Source organism: Chelonia mydas, chromosome 3, assembly GCF_015237465.2.
Source record: "Chelonia mydas isolate rCheMyd1 chromosome 3, rCheMyd1.pri.v2, whole genome shotgun sequence".
In the NCBI taxonomy this organism is placed as follows: domain Eukaryota; kingdom Metazoa; phylum Chordata; order Testudines; family Cheloniidae; genus Chelonia; species Chelonia mydas.
In genome coordinates this window covers 20,803,499-20,819,001 of record NC_057851.1, presented here as the reverse complement: position 1 = coordinate 20,819,001, position 15,503 = coordinate 20,803,499, and the positions used below count along the sequence as shown (strand labels likewise).

Here is a 15,503-nt window from a genome sequence, read left to right as displayed (position 1 = left end):
GTCCTATTACTAGATAGAACAAGAAAGATAAAAAACTAAGGAAAAATGTTTTGGAATGAAAAGGGAAGACTTTTCTAATTATTCTCTAGGACTAGGTTCTTTGCAAATGTAAGTATCCCCCATAGACAGCGCCCCTTGTATTCTTTACTCCAATCATAGTTCCAGGCTCAGATTTCTTTGCTGCTTCCTCACTATCATTTACTCTCTTCCCCCTTCTTTTTTGTATTTCCACCTCCCATCACCATTTTTTCCCCTCACCGAGGCCTGGACATAAGGTCAAAGATTCTCTTCCTGCTGCATCCCATGACTGAGTTGTTAGCCAGGACCAATGTGTTGTTCACCGCAATGTTGAGGAAGTAGGAAGCCAGAGAGCTATTACTGCATGAGGCATAATGAATATAAAGATGAAGAAAAGGATCAGGGTTTCTCTATACCAGAACATCTACAATACATAGTTAGAATGGCTGAGGATTTGGGGTGGGGGGAGAGAAGAAGAGTAGGTGGAGACCAATAATAAACCTTTGATTTAATAAGGCATGTGACCCAAACTCAAATCTCAGAGGGAGATACTATAACCTATTCTCTAACAATCCCCATTGGCAATATGATGCCATTTGTTGAGATGGATGCACCCCAAGAAAGCGAATAAGAAACTTGAGCACAACCTCAAAATGGGATTACACCACCTCCTCCTCAGCCTTAAAGACAGGCGTGGGCTGCCTGGTTACCTGGAGTGTATCACTTTGTGCTAAGCCTTTAGGATGTAAGCCTAGTGGTTCTGGCTAAGACACGACAGACATCAGCAATAGGCTTGCAAGCTCCATCATAGATTTACGATGCCTTATTGACATTACTGCATTGATTTATGCCAGTGAAACGTAGGTCGCTCAGGAGTGTGACCTCCCCCCCCCCAAAACCCCCCACCTTCCTGAGTGACATAAGTTTTGCCAACATAAGTGGTAGCATAGACATGGCCTAACTCAAAGTTATTGCTAAATACAAGGTGGAACGGATGGTTTAGCATAAGTAGTTAACACTTTACAAGGGAACATTCAAGGTGAAGTGGCCCATTAGTGCCTCTCCAGCCGTAGGTAAGAAAGGAAGGGGGATGAAGGGAAAGCAACTGAGCTTTTTAAATGGATTACAGATTGTTGTGATAAGCCATAAATACAGCGTCTCTATTCATATAGCAACTATGTGGGTGAAGCCAGATAATCACTATGCTCTTGAATGAGCTCATGATAAAAGAAATGTGTGGGCAAACACTTTTCACAAAGCAATCACCATCAGTCCTCATCCTCAAGGAACACCTCCATACCCCTTTCAGAAGATGAGCCTAGGAGCTTAAATTCATAGGTTTACTAGACCCTAAAGCAAGGTCTACGCTACAGACCTTACAGCAGCGCAGCCATATTGCTGCAGCTGTGCTGCTAGAAGGGCTCCTGTGTAGCCGCTCTAGGACAATGGGGACGAGCTCTCTTGTTGGCATAGTTAAACCACCCCCAACGAGTGGCAGTGGGCATGTTAGCAGGAGAGCATCTCCCACTGACATAGTCCCGTCCACACCGGTGCTTCGATCAGTGAAAATTGGGTCAGTTGCAGGTTATTTTCACACCCCGATCAGAGAAAAAACTGCTAGTGCAGACATAGTTGTGTCACAGTTAAATACAAGGTGGAACAGATTGCTTTGCATAATGAGTTAAGACATTTCAAAGGATCATTCCAGGCGAAGCAGCCCATTAACACCTCTCTAGTCATAGAGAGGAAAGGAAGTGGGGTGAGGGGGAAAACAACTGTAGGGCTGGTTAGTGGGTTACAGATTGTTGTAATAAGCCATAATCCAGTGTCTACTCAGTCCATGATTTTTAAGCTATGTACACACTACTGCTTACTGCGGTATAATGGATATCACTCAGGGGTGACAATAAGCCACCCCAAGTGCTGTAAGTTACACCACCCAAAGGGCCAGTGTGGACATAGCTATGCTGGCTGGAGATGCTCTCCCGTCGACATTGAGTGGTTACACAAGAGATCTTAGAGCAGGACAGTGGTGCTGCTCTAAGGTCTGTAGTGTAGATGTAGCCTGAGTTAATTTGCCAGACCTGAAGCAGCTCTGTGCAAGCTTGAAAGCTACTCTCTCACCAACAGAAATTGGTCCAAGATGACATTTCTCACTTACTTTGTCAGTCTAATCTAGAGACAGTTCAATGGCCCAAACTCTTCTTCTAAATGGTCTTAGCTGATTAACGCACACATTCTACACAGGCAAGGAATCTAAAGCCTGGTTGCAGGGAAATCTTTCCCTGACAGCCCTCCTGTGGAGGGCCATACATATGCACAGCTGATTCCCATTAGACTGAGGAGCCCAGGGGGGTAACAGCCCCCCTTGAATCTGACAAAGGCAATGACCTACTCCAGGTTAGCTTTGATATGGGTACAAGTAGCAATGACCAGTGGAGTTTTTTTTCTGGGGGGAGGTGGGGGGGGAGAAGAGAAAAATGAGCAATCCCTTATCACTTGCCAAATTGTACACAAAAGCAGATTCTTACTTTCTACTTAAGTATCTGATCTATGCACACCCACAAATGGCATTCAGTCCTTTCCATTTATGGAAAAATCCGCATCTGGTCATAGGCTCTGGTATCCTCACTATGTTTCTATTGCTTGTTCAGTCTAAAGTTGACTTCACCCCCTCTCCTTTATGTACTCTGCCAATTCCCCACTAGTTGAGACTGACTGATCCCTATGTAGGAGGGGAACAGTGGGTCTTCAATCCACAGGGCCTCTCCCTCCTGTGACTAACAGTTCATTGTAGCATCAAAGTATTTTAGTCCTTTGGCAATGTAGTTCAAACCCTGTAGGAGATCTTGTCCCTGGTGTGGTGACACCTACATGATGCATTCCCTACCCAAAAAGCTAGGGAAGGAAGATACTTTACAGGCAAGATAGAAGTTTCACTGTGTATCCCATTAGTATTTGGGACATCTGTGGTCAGTCCTCTCACCCTCCCAATGCTTGCAAGAGTCACTTTAGACCACAGAATTAGAGAGGTGAGGTAGTAGGAGATTCCTGGTACACAAGATTTCCATTACTGTGTGTCCTTTTTATTGAAGGGATGCCTACTGAAGAATCTTAGATTCGTCAAGTAGAAGAGTACATGGGAGCAGAAAAACTGATTCCCAACCAGACCTAGACCCCATATTTGTAGGGCTCAGTGTGGAGTCTCATGTGGAAACCTGTTCAACTACCTCTGCTCCTAAAGCGCGTCTTACCACCATCTGCAAATCCAAGCCAGTTCCTGTGTGCTAGTAATCCCCACTGAGGCAATGGCCACCTATTTGAAGCCTCAAAATATCTGATGCTATGTCTGCAGCCAAAAAAGCCAGAAACAGAAAAGCACAACTCTCAATCTGAGTATGGAGAAGGACTCAGACAGCAGGTTGTCTGAGCAGCTGTTGGCCTTTGACAGAGATTCAGGAGGCTCTGTTCCCAACTTCTGCTCAGTACTCAAACTGCTTTGCCTCTGAACTGTTTCTGGTTAAGAAAGTGCTTCTCCCTACTATTATGAAGTGAGAACATGCTAAACTTCCAGGGCCTACTCTTCAAATGCTCTTTCAGACCTGAAGCTGCTTGCATTTGTGTAGCTTTATGCTCTTGAGCAAGCTTCAAAGAAAGTAAATCCTGGAGTTCTGCATTATGGTTACATGTGACTCTGAAAATGGGGAAGTAGGAAAGCTCCCAGGTAGGCTGACACAGTAGACCACCAGTTATTTGCCAAAACGCCATTTATTGCATGTGTACAGATAACCAACTGAAGTATATTCCATTAAAATTAAATTTGTACCACTTAAATACAAAACTTTCTGTATGTCAATAACTCCAGCTATCCATTTAGATTACCAAAATATACAGAGTTATTCTTGGCCTGTAGAAAGGTTGGCAGTACAACTGAAGTTACCCCTTTTTTAAAATATAGTTTCCTGTGGTTTATGAGAAGAATTCTCATAGAAAAGCCTATTACCAGCATTTCTACATTCCTATACAAAGCAAAGAATTACAGTTATAATTAACACCATCTGGCTGTTGCATTAATTTATAAAAATTCAGTGTAAAAATAAAGGCAGTAATGGACATCAGTTTTGTCTTTAAGAATGTTAACATACAGCTACATTCTACATCAAGGCAATCTCTTGTTCAGAGATGGAATGAAGCAAGTATTTTCTTGGTTTTGTTGAGAAATTGAGAAGGCACCAATTTACTCAATTAGCAATTCAGGAAGAACCTTCTACAATTCATTTAAGTTATTAAAAAACTGAATTGAATATGCAACACACATGCCTTGGTCAGCAAGAGTTCTTGGATCACTTCCTCTGGCTCGGCAATATAAATATTTACATCGTAAACTTTCCCCTATAACTTTTTCTGCTCATAGTGAAGGTATCAATTTGAAACAGGCTAACAAAAGAACCCCTAGCTGGCAAAGCAGAGGCAAGGTCTGTGTTGAAGTTAAGATTTCCTTCAAACAAAGTTCTTATAAGTTTGTTGTGTAAGATACACTGAAGTGAATGATCTTGTACAAGCTACAACTGAATGCATCTACTCTTAGTATATTACATTAAAGACTTTTATTTGAAAAACCAGTTCACAAAACTGTACTTTCATCCAAACAAGAGACTTTTGGGAAGTGTTCCTGTTCTTAGGCCCATTCTAATCAGTAAACAACCCATGACTTGGCACCATAGGCTACCTGGGTGATGCTGTGGAGATGACAATTATCCATTGCTAACACCCACTCTACACTAAAACTGAAGACATTAATATTCAGACCCAATTATGTCAGAAGTTAAAGAGCTAGGCACTTATATAGTAGATATTAGTGTGAGCCTATAAACACCACAACCATTCTAAGGTGCAAGAAAGGATCAGTTTAGTTAATATGCTTCTCTGCTCCCTGGTCTGGCAGTACAAGAAGCCAGAGATGCTTGGTTTGCTCTGTCTTTTGTACCTTATGGGCCATGTACAGTACACAAGGTATAATGGCACTCATGGCAGACCTAGTTCAAAGTCACCACTACAAACTGACAATGCAGAGAGGTAGATAGCTAGGATATGGCACCAGTTGCCCATCAGAGTACCACACTGGTGTAGAACACAGTAAGGTCTCTCTCATATAAAGACTTCATCATATTTGAGCCAGTAAGACTAGACTTGGCACTTACGTGCATGGTTTAGATATGGTTTGTTCCCAAAAGTCATATTTCTTGGTTTAACCTCAAAGGAGCAGAGTGGGGATATGATGCTCAGATGCAATCTATTTAAATTCTAGGTTAATTTTAATAGTACATTCATCCAACTGTTAAAAAATTCCCAAACCCAGTGATCAAATACTTGTTTGCCTTGCCCCTTCACTCCTTTTTCCAGTTGACATCTTATGGCCACTATTAAGTGCTATGATCATGGCAACTAGAAAGAGTGCCAGAACCATGAGCTACCAGCTGTTGGTCTTTGTCAAATGCAGTAGAGACTTTCTAATACACGATACACACAGTGGAGGCCATGAGAGTTTAACAAGGATCTTTAGTATGGATAATTTAAGCCTTGTTCGTGTTAATTCTTGCTGTTCTCCTAAAGGTCAATTATATACATACATTCCAGCTCTCCCTCATCTCCTTCCCTCCCAGGAGTCTTTAGATAAGCCAAAGCAAGTTTAGTGGCTTGCAGTCCCATGTTCCACTTTTTTTTAAAAAAGAGGAATCTATTTGTGCAACAAAGCTGGTTAGGTTCCAGGAATCCAGATGTAATTTGTAGTTAGTTTCCAGTGGCAAGGGTTATATCTGATGATTGTACCGCTTGAGTTTAATGCACAAAAACCACAAGCAGGTTGTATGCAGGGACAGAAGAGTTCAAGAAAGAGGGGGAAGTGTTCTGAAGACTTGTGTTTATGCATAGAATTCTTCTTGTTTCTGTGGTTTTTGGTATCCTCCATTTGATTGTTTTGGTTCATCCAATGAATAGCTGCCTTCATCTTTTTTCTTCATTCTGTACAGCATAAATCCCACTAGGAATACTGCAAACAGCAGGCCTACTAGTCCTCCAGCAATGACACCTGTGGGGAGGCAAAAGTCACATTAGACACTATGCAGGAGCGAGACATTCTGACTGAAGTTGATTCCAGGGTTAGCTAGTAGGAGCAGAGACCAGTACTATAAAGGCATTTCATAATCAAGTGATGTAATAGGATCCAGAGTTTTCAAAAAAGTCACAAATGAGTATTAGGTACTTCGCTTTTTAAGCTTTCAATGGGAACTGAGCACCTAGCTGTCCTCTGAAAGCCTCCCCTACAGAGGCTTCAATTCCTTCCCAAAATGAAAGTTTGAAGATCCATGTTCCTTCCCCCATTACTTGGAGCCCACTGTACCTAAGTCATGACTCCTGCCAACAGGCTATGCTCTAGTACTGCAAGAGATTTTACTCCATCCTTGCTTGGGAGTAGAAGCTTTTCCCTCAGTGTACCACCATGCACTTGAACACGTACCTCAGAATAACCTGGATCGAAACTCTGCAGCAGCTTCATTTACATTACCAAGGATAGTCTTTACATGCTAGATCAGGTTTGATTTTACACTGTTCCCACATTCAGTTTGCAACATGCCCATTTTTATTAGCAATGCATTAATCTAGATATTGACTAGAAGAAGCTTGAGGATCTGGCATCTACATATTGTGCAGCACTGCCTTGATTTAGTGTTTTCAGGTTTCCAAACATATCTTGAGCTCTGATAACTAGAGATTTTTAAAATAGAAAGCCTAGGTTCTGCAGTAGTGGGTGGATCCTATAGCAGATTAGACAGCCACAGATTAGGAGGACTACATTGGACCTTCTATAGCATTCAATGTATTCTGAAATACCTCCTAGAACTTCTTTCCTGTCCATTAACCCCTGGGAAGTTCCAGCAGCTTCAGCATCTCTTGAAGAGTCAGCCAGTTCAGATTCTGATGGTATTGTTCGTTCTTCACTAAAGATAAAGTCTCCCTGTGGGAAAGATATAGTACAAGTCAGTCACATTTCAGCTCACCGATGAAGTTACTGAAAGCTTTACACTGACCTTGTTTTGTTATATTAGTAGTTTTTAATATTTCCCTTCAACTGATGGCAAAAGAATTTTCCCCACACCCAGCTGTTAACAGCTTATGATGCATCATCATAAAAACTAGTTCCACTCCACATATGAAGCCAAGTTACTACATTCCAGTACTGTTGTATAGCTTCAGCACTGGATATGGAAAGATCTACATTTGAGATTGAAACTTAATTCTTACCTGATCCCCAGAGCTTTCTTCAGGAGATGGAGTTTCCCTATCATCTATAGGGTATATACCCCTGGTTAGAATTGTTGTAGTTGGAGAGTGAGCATCTTCCTCACTAATAGTGGTGAAGCTGGGATCAAATGTTTCTTTAGAGACACCAGGTGAACTAGAGCTATGGATACTAGGTTCAATTACATGGACAGTGGTTGACGCTTGTGTAGTGGTTACTCTGACAGTAAGACTCTGAGTAGTTGGACTTCTTGTTATGACTGCCTCATTTGTTGTAGGTTTCTCTACAGCTGAGCCCAGTTCGTGAGTTTCATCCTTAAGTGAAAAGACAGCCTCATCTGGCACCACATCACTAGTGGGGGATGTTGATACCATTTCTTTTTCAGATGGATTTTCCGTGCCATCAACTGCAGGTTGGTGAACAGTTGCTCCAGTAGACATTGTTGACCTTGATGAAGAATTTGCATGTTCTAAGGGGATATTCCAGGCAACCACAGAATGGTTGGTCAAGGGACCTACACAAGAATATTAAGCATTACTTGATGTACAGATGATTCAATAGCAGACAAGTACAAGCAGTTCAGTATGTTGTGTGGTGTGCTAGTGTAATTAAAAAGGCAACTTACTGTAGGGCCTGGATTAGACCCAAAAGCAAGTAGATTGCTTCAGTGCCCTGTCACCCCCAAAATCCATCCAAGACTGGATGCGCTGGTTACTCAAGTACTGCCAAGTCAGTACGCCATTAGTCATTAGAACTTGTTGCAAGGAGGGAAAGAAGCCCATCAATCAAGGCAAAACATTCCTTTTTGTAACACACTGACCTGTAAGTCTGCTAGCGTTAACTACTTTTGATCAGCTAGTAACTTAGAATTGCCCTGTGGGGCAGGGAGTCATGCAAGTCTGACAAAACCCAACTCATTTTACCCATCACTAAACTGATCCCAATACTTGTAGCCAGAAGACTCTTCAGCATGGTTTTCCACCTTTCTCCTACTCTCAACCCTACCAGTGAGGATATGCCATCCAAAAAATGGGTAGCTGGGAACAGGAAGAAGGGTATAGGCAGGAATGCCAAGTTTGACAGTGGCCAGACACCAGAAGTTAATAGTGGAGATTAATCTTACTGTAGGAAAGGGATTAGCATTTCACAACAGAAGGTGGTCTCTAGTCATTTTATCCTAATGGACCAGTTTGAGAAAGTTTTATTTCTTTTGGGGGAGCTGAAGTCTGGACCAGATTAAATAGGCATTAGTGGTGTATAGAAACTTGCACCCAGTTAGGGTCCCTAGCAGCTTTCTATGACCTGTATCATTGTACAGTAAGTTTAACTATTGTTTAATACCTAGATCATAAGTCTTCTGGAACATGGACTGTCTTATTTGGACAAGTCTAGCATAATGGAGAGCCTCATTGGGAATCTAGGAGCTGCTACAATAGAAATAGTGACCCAGCATGGGGGATGCCTACCAGAGTCCAATTTCATTGAAGGCCTCCTTTGACGCTATGGGGTATATGGTCACGCCCATGGGAAGTCACTACTAGAGGAAGTTGATAGTCTAGGGAGGTCTGCCAGGAGTCCAGAGCTTCAGCAGCCTAAGTAAAATTTCTCATCCAGCTCCTTCCCTCCCTCATAATTGAGGCAGATAGATGGGATAACTTCTTTAACACTTCTGCTTTGTTTCCTTCACTTGCTCCATGAATGCGTGAGCCACTACAGTGGTTTCACATGAGTGGCCTGCAAGAGCCAGACACCACCATTAATATTACAAGTCAGACACTGGTAGGACGTCTTTGTAGACATCTCTGGGATCCCCTGTTTATTCCCCACGAGGAGTAGATAATTGAGAATTGAAGTGGGCTTCCAGAAAGCGTCTGCTTGTGCTTAAGAGGTAAAACAGTCTAAAGTGACTCTCAGGAGCATGGTGCTCCTGCAAAGCTGCTCCTGAAGGGAAAGTCATTGAGTTACCTTGCTCTAGGGAAACAGCAGCCAGGACATACCTTTGCCAAGCTGTACACCAAAAGTCACGACCTTGAAGAATTTGACAACTGAGCAGTTTAAAAAAAGCCACCAAAAAACCCCCCCAAATCTACTCACCAGAACCAGAGCCGGAGAAAGTATCATCATCATCACCAGATGAGTCCAGGTCTTCAGGAGGAAGGTTTACATTTGTAGTTTGCTTTAAAGAGAAAAAGGACCACATTTGTGAACAGAGTAGCACAAGAGTGATTTTTTTATTTTATTTCATTACTACTCTATAGAAAAAGTGCACCACCAAAAAACAAGTCAGCATTTGTTGCTATTCAGTTCATAAGAATGGCCATACTTTCTGGGCTGATTTATTACATATCAAGTCACACTGAAAACAGTCTCTTTAGTTCTGGGTTTTATTCAATTGCAGGTGCTTACACGAAGGAGCCCATCATATTAGAGGCAAGTAAAGTGCAATATGCATCCGGAATGAAGATTCTATTCTTCTTGGACAATCACAACCAGATTTATCAGTCCACTACTCTTGATCTAGGTGGATTGCTGTACAATAGAATCTCCTTCCTTAGAAGTTTTTAAGGTCAGGCTTGACAAAGCCCTGGCTAGGATGATTTACTTGGGGATTGGTCCTGCTTTGAGCAGGGGGTTGGACTAGAGGACCTCCTGAGGTCCCTTCCAACCCTGATATTCTATGATTCTAATAGTTACCCTGCAAATGCAGCAGAATGCTTGTTTCAAACCCAAGAGAAATGGACTAATTGGAGGAACATCAATGACTTTTTGAGCTGCCTTCCAGAAGAAGGCATTTGCTAGGCAAGGCAGACTTGTTTACATGAATACTGTTAATTGAGAATGTAAATTTATGCTTTCCATGCAAGATCTCACCTACTTATTCTTTGATGAGATTCCCCCTTATATCACCCACCACGCTTTCCAAGATGGACAAGAGTTTTGAAAAAAAACAATTCTGTAAGTTTGTGTTTTTTAAAATAAGCCTGTTGAAAATGAAATCTAAATTTAATACAACATGTTAAGGCTTAAGCTTATTATAAATCGTTGTAAATGTGAAACATGTTTTGATGAGCACTTATGTACCAAACATACTTAAGGTTTTATTTTATTAAACAAAACAATGTATATGCTGTTTAATTAAATTCTAGTTACCATCCTAATGCAACTTGACAAATCCTGAGCAAAAAGTTGATTTAGTGAATAAGCAATATTCACCATTTTCCAGCATATTAAGTGTACACAAATATGAAAACATTAAGCTATAATTTCTTAAGTAAATATATAATTCTAATTGGTCCTCTTAACTAGCAAGATGTGCCAAATCTTGTGTAAAGGCTCTAGCAGCTGTAAGTCAACATGCTTTAATGCATCTCTTTAGAAAAAGTACTGAAGTACAATGGAAGAGTTGATTAAAATCAATTTTTTTTTTTATTGAGGCTTCCCACTTGGGGATACTATTGAATTTATTGGACGAGAGTTTTGCCCCAGACAGGTGTTCAGAGATCACCTTCCTACTGAAGGCTCAGCATGCAGGTAGAGATCTGCATCTGTGCATACAGGCAGCTGCAGCAAAGGTGACTAGTGGACTTCGATCCTTTTTAAAAAAAACTTTTACAATACCATGAAATTAACATGAAAGCTTCTTAAAGCACAGCCAAGAGTTTACCTAAGCGCAGAACTAAACGAGGAACAGTTTATTGCAAGAGAGTTATGTACGAGGGTATTCCAGTTGTGACATTCTTACCCCCAAGTATGACCACAGTGTTTCAGTATGTCTGGTTAGACAATGTGCTATTTGTCTTGTGTTCCCAGGATGACCAAACAGAAAAGCCAGGTTTCGGTACTGACATGCTACTCAAGGAATTGCCAGCCTTTTCAGACACAGCAAAGTCTAACTAGACATTTAATCTGCATGTTGATTCAGAGACTGTCTGTAGACATTGACTAGTTCAGTTTCTGATCAAGAAAAGGGATTACACTGTTCAGACAGTGCACACACCTCATGGTCAAGGTTTCTCCATGACCTTTTAATTGCAGTTCGATTTTACCCAAACAGGAAGCCTTTAATCCCACTGACTAATCAGAGTAGCACAACGTAGGTGGAGTTACACTGCTGTACCTGAAGGCTGAAAGTAAGTTACTAACTTAAACAGCGTGGCCACCTGTGTACTGAATGAAGCACAGGATACTGCTTTCTGGTAGCCACAGAAGTAGTACTGGATCGTGAACGTTACTATTTGAGTACTTGCCCATCAGTCACTGCGTGCTATTCAGCTACAGCTGCAGCCCACAAAGGCAGGCTGGGCACAAGTGTGTTACAGTCCCCTTCCCCACCACAAGAGTTCTAGCCAAGGTGTAGTTACAGTTACTGTCAGAACTCACATGGCACCACTGTGCTCCAAACACCTAATATAGTCTTTGATGAACCATATGACTGAAGCTTATGAACATAACACTGATCCATTTGTGTGTGTGATATACTGCTGAAATGATCTTTTGCTATTCATCTTGAATGCATACACGTTTTTGGTAGTGGGATTGCCACAGCTATAACGCCATCAATACAGTATGCAACTACATCATTGTAAAAACTATTGTCTTTGAGAGATGTCATGATTCACTGTCACTGAAGAGACTATCAGTAGCAAATAGCTTGTAACTATCTTTCCAAGTGGTTATATTCTTGTTTTGAACCCACATGGCACCAGCTTGCATTAGTTTGTGAGCAAAGCATGCCAATCTTACACAAACCCAAACACCTTAGTGCCTTTAAGGGTCAGAGTATTGCTTTCCCAATAGAGTACCTTAAAATAGTCTCTTGTCGTCTGGATAAATAGACGGAGTACTTAGTACTGTTCTGTTTCACACCATTATGCTAAAGACACTTGCAAGTTGCAGCTACAGAGTCCTTCATACCTGCCAGAATACAGACTTCTGACTATTAAAATGAATTGCGAGAAGTAGTGGCTGAAGTTCTGTAGACCGTTGGTGATCTCACCCCACCCACGCTTCAGTGAAAGTGAGGATTTTACAGGAGACTTGTGGGGGTGGGGTAGCTCAGTTAATGATTTTTACTGGTTGTAGCAGCCTATGGTGGAGTCAAGTTTTTGTAGAAGTCCTTTAGTTAGATGAAAGATTATTTGTATCCCATTCTTATAACTCCCTAGTGGAGATCAGTATTATAGGAGTCTGTTAAAGTTAGATTCTTCACAGTAAACCGTACTGGAACACTAGAGATCCATCACTGTCTATTGGCAGGGAAGGATTACATTTTTAATCGTTAAGTGCCAACACATGTCAATTCTGCCATCCAAGCACCAAGGAAAAATGTTTTGAGAGTCAAAATCTGCAGACAGACAAAAAAGGAAAGTGCTGTCTGAGTGAGATCTTAGTGATCTTTTGACATGAAGTTGAAATGTATTTTACAGTTAAACATTGGATCTCAACATCTGTCATTCAATTTGATACTCCCCTCATAATTTCCTACAACTGTGAAAGTTTACATTAATAAGGTATTAATGCTTATTTTTAATATCTGCCAATTACAAAAAGAAATATCATTATGCCAAGCCTAATTACTGGAGTAATGCTGCTATGTTGATATGTTTGTTTCTCCCAACTTCTAGTTCTGCTGCATACTGGGGCTTCCCACTTTGCAGTCACATTTTAGGCACATGTATCCTAAAAACCTAGCTAGTCTATTACTGACATGATCATCAATTCCCAGCTTATCAGACAGGCTGGAGGAAATGTTTGCTATTGGCCATTTCCAGTTTTCACACTGAACATCAATCACAAAGGAGTTATTGGGAATAGATTGAACAGTTAACTCACAAAAATAGTTGAACAAATCCACTCTTACTTTCATGCAATTCATCTGCAAATGCTGGGGGCAGTAACTCTGGTGGAAGGACTGGCGTTGTATGACAGAGCCATCTGAAAAGCTTTTTAGCTTGACATGGATACTAGTGGAAGACTATCTTCATCACACTCACTAAGAGAAGTGTGTGAGTTTGTTAGAGACCAATGTTAGAATTAATATCCTGAGTGGGACTAACTATCCTCTGCTGCTCAAAGCCACAGGCCTGCAGGATGCTCAGATGGATAGAGAGATTTCAGATTATTTTTCTGCCATCTAACACTGTCAGCCACCTTCAGGCTTGTTTGAAGGTACACAAAGTTATGCACAGAGATGTTAACCAAAGGCATCCTGTGGGAATAGGTTTGCAAAGGGGTTAAGGGAGGCCTGTGTAAGGTCTGGTGCAGTCATTACTTATAATAGTGAAGGTATTTGCGTCCACATCAGACAGTCTTGGCCACTGTGTGGTCTTGCTGCACCAGTTTATGGTAGCTTTAGCCAGACTGCTCCAAGGTAGCACAGGCTCGATGGTACGTGAGCTCCAATACTGAGTTTGAATGCCATAAGTCTGACTGACATTAGCAAGGAAATGTAGTCATTTCCAAATGAGCAAACTCAGCTAACACTCAAACCTAGGCCAGCCAAAAGGTTGATGGGAGCTGCATTAGCAATCCAGTTGATTTTCCTAAGAACCAAGGAAAAGAGCATTTCAGAGGCAACCCATGTGCAACTGTTGCACTTTGAACAAGGACCCTCTAGACAGTGTCTTCTCTATCAACTACTATAAAGTGAGCAAGAGAGACAAGATGCATTTGGAGGACCATCCAAATAACGCAATGGACAGGTTAAAATTCCTGGGATACATAAAAACATCCACCACTACTAGCACCAATGGAGTACAAGCTTCCTAAATATAGGCAAGGCCAAGGCTTCCATGGACGGTTGCTTTTGGGAGGGAGAATGGGGCAGGAGTCATACAGCTCTCCCTGTGTCCCTTAATTACTTTGGCTACTGGGGAAAGCAGAGCTGCTCTTTAGCTCACCATGAAAGTTAGAGGTTACAAACACTTGAACAGAGAAGTGTCTAGAGATAGCACATACATTCACTATGTTTCACAGCAGGTATGTGGCACAAATTGGATAGTGAAGGTAACTATTAGAACAAGCTACTGAGGGAAGTGGTGATTCTCCATTGCTTGACAAACTTCAAATCAAGACTGGATGCCTTTCTTCAAGAGATGCTTTAATGAGATTCTATGGCTTGCGTTATGCAGGTCTGACTAGATGATCCTATGTCCCTGCTGGCCTTAAGTAAATAAAATCTATGAGCCTGCTCAGTTTCCAGAACTAATGAGTACAAGACCATTTTAGAATTATTGAGAGCTCTTTGGAAAAATCAAAGCCTTTAAGTGCTGGTCTACGCTGGGGGGGAAGAGGGGGCGCCGCATGGCGAGCTAAGTCTGTGTAAGTTACTCAACTTCAGCTACAAAAAACATAGCTGAAGTTGACGTACTGAAGTCATGTCTTCACTGCAGTAGATCAACTGCTGACTCTCCCCTATTGACTCCACCTACACTTCACTCCAGTGGAGTACCAGAGTCAACGGGAGAGTGCTTGGCAGTTGATTTATCACATCTTCACTAGACACAATAAATTGACCCCTGCTGGATCGATCACTCCAGAGGTAAGTGTAGACATGCCCTAAGTCTTGGCTCCAGAGCTTGATTTAGCACTAGCTGATTTTGAGTACTGAAGCCAGTAAAGCTCTTGAAGACAATCCCAGCATCTTCACTGTCAAGATGTGGATGTAAGAAGTGTCTGTATATGGGGCCAGGAATCTATAGGGCAGGGAAACAGGTTTGACTTGGGCCTTTGAAAGCGAGTCTGCCCCCTACGGAATCCCTAGTCATTCTGCTTTAAGTCACATCAACTTTACCTGTTATCAGTAGTGCTCCAGAGCTGACAAGGTCCCTTTCAAAGGTTGCTATCCTGTACAAAATACAAGGAAAAACCAAACCAAAAACCCCACAAACAAACTGAAGCAGTTTGTGTCTGTTTGCTTTGGGAACAGGAAGTCAAAGGAATTCCAGCACAACGGTTGGATCCTCTCCCCTTTACTGGCAGATAAACATTTAACTCCTCACTCCCCATCTCCACTTTTAATGGTTCCTACTGGAAGGCCACTGTTCCCTTTTCCTTGAGGGGAGGTTCTTATTTACACTGAAGAAAGATCTCATGTTTCATGTTTGTGGCTGTGAGCAGTGTGTTTTTTTTTAAATGTAGCCATTGGTATACTCAACGATTCCAACTCTGTCAGTGAGAAGACAGC

General features: G+C 41.7%; 1 protein-coding gene across 1 annotated transcript in view; it reads right to left on the bottom strand.

The window, feature by feature from the left end:
- Positions 1-3,767: 3,767 nt before the first annotated feature.
- The window catches only part of SDC1 (syndecan 1), a 34,883-nt gene continuing 23,147 nt past the window's right edge, over positions 3,768-15,503 (bottom strand). The window contains exons 2-5 of the mRNA XM_027832133.3: positions 9,413-9,494; positions 7,321-7,832; positions 6,910-7,033; positions 3,768-6,106 (exon numbers count right to left, since the gene is read on the bottom strand). Of these exons, the coding sequence (XP_027687934.2) occupies positions 5,940-6,106; positions 6,910-7,033; positions 7,321-7,832; positions 9,413-9,494 (885 nt within the window). The 3' untranslated portion in view covers positions 3,768-5,939. The remainder of the gene's footprint in view (positions 6,107-6,909; positions 7,034-7,320; positions 7,833-9,412; positions 9,495-15,503) is intronic.